Source organism: Limulus polyphemus, unplaced genomic scaffold (assembly GCF_000517525.1).
Source record: "Limulus polyphemus unplaced genomic scaffold, Limulus_polyphemus-2.1.2 Scaffold2270, whole genome shotgun sequence".
In the NCBI taxonomy this organism is placed as follows: Eukaryota; Metazoa; Arthropoda; class Merostomata; order Xiphosura; family Limulidae; genus Limulus; species Limulus polyphemus.
Genome location: NW_013667880.1, coordinates 126,917 through 135,947, shown reverse-complemented (window position 1 = coordinate 135,947; position 9,031 = coordinate 126,917). Strand labels below are relative to the sequence as shown.

Sequence of the window (9,031 nt, the reverse complement as noted above, 5' to 3'; positions counted from 1 at the left end):
CGCTAAATGACAAGCTCTTACTACCTTCCCAAGAGCTGGATAGCAAGGCATAACCTCTCTCCACCAGTGATCCAGTCAGGTGCTGTCATTTATCCCAGGTAGGGTTGGATCTGTCTGTATTCTTGAGACTTCTCTCAAATACTGATCCTTTGATTTGCCGTCTTGATCAGGCACGTCATTGAATGATAATTAAGAAATTATTAACGATTTTCTAAAACTCCAGTACAAGAAATGATTATAAACTTTAATAGATCTATAAAGTAAAATTTACTAACCACGTGCATACTGCATATCCTGGCCTGTCCACTTTCCTCACAAAGTCCGATAAAAAGTCACCATTTACATTCTTTTCCTCCAGCCACGACCATTTGAACTTGTTCTTTACCTTTCCTTCTATGCTACGGATATCCGCCGACCTATCTACTTGTTTGTACATTTCATTTGATGTATTATCGCTTCGGTAAACACCTTTGAATAGATAAGGCTTTTCAATTGTCTCGCTCAATAGAAAGGTACACAAAAGAATGACCGCGTTTTCTAAAGCATGTTTGAGATAAAATCTCGGTCAAACGACACGAAGTTTGCATTATAAGCATACAAGGTCTCGTACACGCCAGCAAGCATTGCGAGACTACAAAATGGCGGCGCCCTGTCGCCGAATGTAAACAAATCGCGCGATCGCATAAACGCTTATCTATGGCATGGAACACCAAAATCCAATAAATAATTTTAAAAAATGTGTTTCTCCGGAAGAAAACCGGAGGTTTTCAGGATTTTTTAGAAATATCCGGAAGACTTTCATCATTATTTTTATAAAGGAATATGTACCATTATATCAAGTATTCTCATAAAAGAGTATAGAAAGTGGTAACAAATGAAACAATAAGCATGAGCAGTACACGAGATATGATATATATACTAATGCTAAAAAAGTGGTACACAGTTCCAAGATAAACTGTGACCATTAATAGTATACACTGAGATTTACTAACACAAAATGTGGTTTATAGTTCCAAGATAAATTGTGACCATTAATAGTACACATTGAGATATAGTAATGCTAAAAAGCGGTGCATAGTTCCAAGATAAACTGTGATCATTAATAGCACACACTGAGATATAATAATGCTAAAAAGTGGTATATAGTTCCAAGATAAATTGTGACCATTAACAGTACACACTGAGATATACTAATGAATATACCAACACAAATCATATCTTTCAAAACTTGATGTGCTTCTCTAGCACTAATACAATCTAATACAGTGACTTGTCAGGAACATTAATCTCCCTTTCACATCTATATACTACTAAAACTCTGAGATTGTTTGTTTGCTTGTCTGTAATTAAATACAGCAAAAACAGCACACAATAGCATCATATTTGTAATGAAATGAGAATAAGAATAGAAACAGAATAAAACAAGTTTAATTGAAATTGGACCACAAGTTACCAAGTTAGCACCATTTTCAGGTCACTTTTTGTACATTCCATTATTATAAAACTTCGTTTTCCACCTGTTGAATCATATTAAAATATCTTCTATACAACAATATATGCACAACAGAAATTAAATGATGAGATGAAAATGTGTTATACTGCACGTAGAAAAAACAACAATAAAATGGACCTACAATATTATTGACTATTTGCAAATAGTAACTATGGAGACGAGGTAATAAAATAAAAATCAAGTCGAGAACAACAACAAAATTTTATAAACGAAAACTTACTTGCCAAGCATTGGCTATTATATTATTTATGTCAATGTTCCTATCTTCATTAAAAGGGTCACGGGTTGTCTAGTATCTTATCAAAGCCTATTCAACCTCCAATGATAATATTTTACACAAATTACAACACAATTTCATTTCCTTCACTGATAATAATAAACCTCCAACAAAATTAAATTACTTGGCTTGTTCCTTCCTCTAGTAATAACAGTGTCTTCAACAAAAGTACATTACTGCCTTTTCTCTTCCTCCAGTATTAATACTGTATTCCACAAAAGTACATTACCCAGCCTTATCTCTCCCTCCAAATAATAGTATCTAAAACAAAGACAAACTCAAACAATTCTATTATAATATTTTAAAAAAAGGATATTTCACTTCTCCTCCCCAGTTAGTTACTTGCTCACTGGTACTGTGCTCCTAAATAGATAAAAACAAAAAAAAAAACAAAGTATATTAGAAAAGACCTAAAGTGCAAAGTTATATATATAATTGTTTTAAACGAATCATTAGGTATCTATGACAGAATATTGTACATTATACACTTATTGATGTAACGTACCACCAATCTCCATATAGATACCAAACTTCTTACACTTCTGGACAAGGTGAAATATTAGTTTACCAGAAGAACTAAAGTTGAAGTTACAACAATTTTCATGTAATAGTTACAAGGTGAAAGATTAGTTTACCAGAAGAACTAAAGTTGAAGTCAAAACAAGCATCATTTAAAACCTACTCTCTTACACTTCTAAACAAGGTGAAATATTAGTTTACCAGAAGAACTAAAGTTGAAGTCAAAACAAGCAACATTTAAAACCTACTCTCTTACACTTCTAAACAAGGTGAAATATTAGTTTACCAGAAGAACTAAAGTTGAAGTCAAAACAAGCAATATTTAAAACCTACTCTCTTACACTTCTAAACAAGGTGAAATATTAGTTTACCAGAAGAACTAAAGTTGAAGTAACAACAAGTGTCATGTAAAACCTACTCTCTTACACTTCTAAACAAGGTGAAATATTAGTTTACCAGAAGAACTAAAGTTGAAGTAACAACAACATGTAAAACCTACTCTCTTACACTTCTGGACAAGGTGAAAGTTAACATTTTCGTACACTGAAAAGCGTATTTCCAATAGGTACCTACCTCCTCTCACACACAAGCTTTCTTGATCATTGTCTGCTCTCTAAGTATTGCTAAATTAATTTTTAGAAATGAGGCACAAGTCTTTATACCCCACCAGTTTCCCACCATTTTTGAACATGTACATATCATGTGACTACTCTCCACCAATAGTACTGCATCACCTATAACAGCACAGCTAGCATCCCATGCTATTCCCACTCAATCCTAACTTTCGATAATTGGCAGGTACCAGAATAAAAATGCCAGTTTTAGTGGGGAGGAAGAGTGGAAAGTGTGTGAGGAGGAGTACCTATCAGAAATATATTTTCAGTGTAAACAAATTTTAACTTCCAAAAAGGACTTACCTCCTCTCACACAAAAGCTAGAATCCCACATTACAAAAGTGAAGGGCTGGTGTAAGCACACAAAGAAGAAACCAAGCAGAAAGCAACCACCCAGAATGAAAAGGTATGATCGAGGATGAAAATGAAGTACACCTGTGGAGTACTGCACTACTTCTGATACGGGTATGCACATCACCCAGGAATGAGGAAAGGAAATTCAAATGGGCAGAAAAGGTAGTACTTGCACAATAGTACAAGTGTTAAGAAGATGCAAGCTGCAGCAACATATAACAAGAAAAAACAAAAATGTAATAACAATAAGTGGCTAGGGTATGTGGACCGTGTTATTGATACCAAAGAACTCCAACCGTAAGTAAACAGAGTGTCATACATCAAGCAACCAGAATTATGAAGAGGAAGTAGCAATGGCCATAACCTGACAAACTCTCAAAACCACCATGGGAGCAAGAAGTACGATAAACCAACCTGGTATTACAGGTTCTTGGTGTTGCCTTGACTCAACCATAAGAATGGGAAAATCTGTAACCAGTATTACAGGCAAAATTATAACTCACTCAACCATAAATGCAGGACAGAGACATTCTGTATCTGGAATTACAATGAAAACAAGCAGCATTTGCCCAACCATAGCAACAGAGCACAGACATCCAGTTTCCAGTATTAAGAGGCAAAGTCTCTCAAACCCAACTGTAGAAGCAGGAAAAGAACCTTCTGCAACTGGAATTAATGAGAAGAGAGATGTCTACTACACACAATCATAGGAACAGGGTGTTGTCATCCAGAACTTGGAATTATGAGGAGGCCCCAGGTATTATTTGAGCATTGTTTTATTGAGCACAGCCCGCCCAGGCAGAAAACATCTAGGGGAAGCACCAGTAGGGAACCAGCTTCACCCTCTTCTCACTGAGTGGATAAATGAGTGTAAGTATATTAACAGAGAAATACACTCAGGAGGAAGCCTCCATGGTCCACCACCCCAGCAATTGAGAACTGAGAGTGGTAAGAACTTCCATGCTCCACTAGAAGAAAAAAAAGGAGGGTGGTGAGGGTAAAAAGACAGTGGGAGTCTGCAAGAATGTTACACACGAGACAGTGCAATAAGTGACTGTGTTTCCCTGTTTTGAAAAGCAGACCAAACCCTATTAAGGAATCAAAGGATCCATAGGGATTGGCAGAAATCCCCTTCTACTCTATTCATGAAGTCTATGAGTGACAGTCCACTAAAGATATAATTATAATAAATAGATATACACATATACCACTGGGAAAGCACCCAGTGGTTTTACAGAAACACCCCATTTCAACTGAGCATTACTGCAATCAGTGCGGGTTTGAGACAAAGCATACCTGACCAGGCAGCCACAAGGTGGGATCCATAAAGACGATGCTAAGATTAAGAAAGCTGAAAAGAAAACAAAGATGAAAGAAAGCGAGATGACTTACCCCAAGCAAAGGTGAATAGATGTGTGTAAAATCACCATGGGAGGAAGATATGTAGGTTGGTGTCACTCCTACCGACATGTGGGAAAAACATCCAGGGACCCAGGTAGGAGAGCCCCCAACTTCACCCTCTTCCCCACAAATGGAGGAATTCACTCTAACACTCTGGAGAAAAAGCCTCTGTTCACCACCCCAGTGACAGGAAAACAGGTGTGGTAAGGACTTCCTAGCTTCACTATTAGAATCTGGGGGTAATGCACACTGGGGAGTATTGAGGATTAGAGCAATAGGTGAACCAAGTTCCCTGAATTGTTAAAAGTAAACCATCTCCGATTTATTCAATACAATGATCGGCAGAGAAAGGCAGTATCCCCTTATGCTTTACTCATGATAGGCCATGAGTGGCAGTCCAACATTGTATAGTAATACCACCTGGTCAGCTCCTTGGTGGTTTTATGGAACACTTCATTTCTACAGAGCCTGTTGCAACCTGCATAAAGTATATTGAATTAATGGTTGTAAGTGCAGAATTGGTACACCTGCCTGGGCAACATTCACCACAGAGAGGGATCCTGTGAAAACAAGTTAAAGAATCCTATCTGACAGTGTCTTGAGTAAAAAAAACTGGTTGCAGGATGTACAAAGAACGAGAAAGCAGTCTGTGGGCAAACAGCACAAACCACTCCAACTGGTGATGTCTGTAGGTCAGCAGCCACGAAAAATAAACCTTCAGGTAAAGAGGATACATGGCATAAAAGAGTCAGGACACAAATAGGTATTGAGAAAGAGCATGTACTGTAGGTACTGTAGGTAACTGGAATGGTCATTTGGCACCAAGGACCCAAAGCGACTTGAGGAATCCGGATGGTACTAGGAACTCAAAAATAATATAGTCGCAATAATCGAATGGCAGTCGATAAGGCTGCTTTAAACAGTGCAACTGAGGAAGATGCAAAAAACTCTGTCAAAGAGTCGGGTCCAAAAACGAGTTATGGTTAGCACTTCTGATCAAAGTGGGTTCAACCTCCTCTCAATACACTGTTGCTGAGATTGTGTGTCATTTCTACTGATAAATGTTCATCTTGGACTAAGCTAAAACTGAGACAAATACATGGCAACTTTAAAAATTAAACCCCGATGCCATGCGAATGACTGAATAATCTCCATGCCTGAAGCTTGAGCTCCTGGATAGCCAGGTGTACCAAGGCAGATCATGGTTATCTCCACAGAGATAGCCTAAGAAGAGGTGGATATTCCAGAAGGTACTGCTGAAGCAAAAACCAAGATGTAGCAACCAATTTGGTGCTATCAACAGGACCCGATAATAAGTTGGAACAATTCATATTTGGTATCCTGCATAACATATGAAGTGGAGAGAAGGCCTAGAGTTGTAATCCTGTCTTGTCCTGAGAGAATGCAACCATTGCCAAAGCCCAAAGATGAGGTAATGGAGGCAAAATTACTAGTAGTTTGGTGATCCAATGAGAGGCCAACCCACCAATCAAAAAACTGAGTTGCAAAATTAGAGCCAATCCAACAAAACCTTGCAATGTAGCATCTATTCAAGAGTATCAGTTAGGATTGAGAGAATTGACCTGCTACCACAGGTATCACCCATGGAACATACCAAGCTAGTGGGGTGATAAGATAGAAATGGTCCGGAGAAAGGAGGACAAAAAATTTGAAAACAAAAAGCCCTGTACCAAGTGCCTTCTTGACGAGAAACACAAGACACTACCCCAGAATTATCTGAGAATTATCAGAAGAACTAAAGCTGAAGTATAGGAAGTTTCACTTGAAACCTACTTGCTTACACTTCTGGACAATGCTAACAGCTGAACAAGTTAAAATTAATACCATACTTAGTATGCTTAATTTTTTTACTTGAAGAACACTAAAAGAATTATTAAAATCTGTTATATGTTACATTTCTGATTCAGAAAATCTAGAGGCAAAAATTTTAAAACTTACTCTCTTGTTTTCACGGTCTTTCTCACGATCATCCTGGAAAATAAATTTTGAAGCATACTTAAATCCTTATATTCTACAATAGAAATAAAAATACACATTTCATAATTGGAATGGTTTTTCCATCAATGCTAACACCATGTAAAGTAGAGAGAACAAAGAAATACCATAACTATTGAAGTATGAATAATAATTTGTCAGGTTCACTATTGTATTAGGAAGAAAGATAAACTTTATTACGTAAATCATATCATCATTTTAAGGCTGGCACAATGTCTTGTGAGTTTAGAATGTTTTCTAAAATAAAAGCTAGGACTAAAAAGGATTCAAACTGTAATTCTGCTTGCCATGCAGAGGCTTCAACAAATAAAGTTGCATGTATGAATTTATTAGTACTGGCTAAAGTAAAATCTGATTATTAAGGATTGAATTTAGCAAGACTGGTTACTACGGTTAGAATTTAACAGGACTGGTTACTAAGGTAGGAATTTAACGTTATTGGTTATTAAGAATGGAATTCAATGGGACTGGTTATGAAGGATGGAATTTAGAAGGAATAGTTAAGTTTGAAATTTAGCAGAACTGGTTACTAAGGTGGAATTTAGAAGGAATAGTTAAGTTTGAAATTTAGCAGAACTGGTTACTAAGGTAGGAATTTAGCAATATTGGTTATTAAGGATGGAATTTGGCAATATTGGTTATTAAGGATGGAATTTGGCAATATTGGTTATTAAGGATGGAATTTGGCAATATTGGTTATTAAGGATGGAATTTAGCAATATTGGTTATTAAGGATGGAATTTTGCAACACTGATTATTAATGTTGGAATTTAGCAATATTGGTTATTAAGGATGGAATTTAGCAATACTGGTTATTAAGGATGGAATTTGGCAATATTGGTTATTAAGGATGGAATTTGGCAATATTGGTTATTAAGGATGGAATTTAGCAATATTGGTTATTAAGGATGGAATTCAGCAATATTGGTTATTAAGGATAGAATGTAATAGGACTCAGTTAATAGAAATACTATTATGTTGTGCACACAGATGTATAAGAACTTGAGCATGATGCTTATACAAAGTGTTCAACAATAATATAAAACTTGTTAAGATTACTAAGTCTAATAACTTTGGCATGATATTTTATATTAAGTATTCAATAATACTTGATCTATCAACAATAACATAAAACTTGTTATGTATATGAACCTGAGCATGATGCTTATAGTCAATTATAATACAAAAAATCTAACTGAAAAGTTTAGTTACAGATAAAATGTACTGTTTTATTTTTTTAAGTGATTATTTTGATTAATAAAAGTGAAAACAGGTTTCATAAAGACACATTCAGGAGTTTATATTTTTTTTGGAATTCTTTACTTGTACATAAATGAATATAGAGTTCCAGAAGACTTTTTCATACAGTTAAAAATATTTGTTTCTCTGAACAGATTTTTAACCAGAGATGTGTTAAAATCACAGCTTAATTTGAAAAATAATATTATCTCAGTTATAAATAAAACTTCATTCCTAGAAAATATATTATAGCATGAAAATATACTCAAAGACCTCTTTTTTATTGTGTTATAATACATATCTCTAGGTTTTCACCTGCAATGTAAAAAACATGGTTAAAAATCAAATAAAGAATACAATATGGATTTAGATGTGAAATTTTCCTCCTTATCAGCAAAAAAACTAGATCAAATTGTTTATTCTTAATTTGTTGACATGACCATTTCAAGATCTTTGTATCAAATAACATGTAAAGAAATTTACAACTGATAAAGCTGTTGACAAGATCAAAAGAACATCTAAAAGCCCCTTCATTTCAGTTTGAACACATGGATCCAAAATTATCATTATTTTGTTTCTTCACATGTTAAAAATATCACATTTTATTTTCTCCAATTTAACCAGTCTTTGACTTGATGTTATTTTCTTGATACAGTATTGCTGTTGACACTGCAATAATTCATAGTTTTGTTTTGTTATTCAAATTCTACCACCTGACAATGCTAGTAAACCTAGTGACTTTTAAAAAATAAAATAAATTCAAGTTTTCATATTACAAGTTCTACATATTAAAATGTTAAAATTCAAGGTAATTGAGTAATTATAAAAAATTAAAACATTCAATGTTCATTAAGTACACACTTGCAGCAACATTCATTAAGTACACACTTACAGCAACGTTTCTTAAGTACACACTTACAGCAACATTTCTTAAGTACACACTTACAGCAACATTTCTTAAGTACACACTTACAGCAACATTTCTTAAGTACACACTTACAGCAACATTTCTTAAGTACACAGTTACAGCAACATTTCTTAAGTACACAGTTACAGCAATGATTCTTAAGCACACACTTACAGCAATGTTTCTTAAGT

At 35.0% G+C, this 9,031-nt stretch overlaps 1 protein-coding gene across 5 annotated transcripts in view; it reads right to left on the bottom strand.

Moving 5' to 3' along the window:
- LOC106466472 (protein Red-like) overlaps positions 1 to 9,031 on the bottom strand; it is a 68,495-nt gene that overhangs the window by 20,251 nt on the left and 39,213 nt on the right. For all 5 annotated transcript variants that reach the window (XR_002612215.1, XM_022394488.1, XM_022394487.1 and 2 more), the window contains exons 13-14: positions 6,638 to 6,670; positions 2,107 to 2,153 (exon numbers count right to left, since the gene is read on the bottom strand). Coding sequence is in view for 4 of the 5 variants with exons in the window: in XM_022394488.1 (XP_022250196.1) it covers positions 2,107 to 2,153; positions 6,638 to 6,670 (80 nt within the window). In the remaining variant the exon portion in view is untranslated. The remainder of the gene's footprint in view (positions 1 to 2,106; positions 2,154 to 6,637; positions 6,671 to 9,031) is intronic.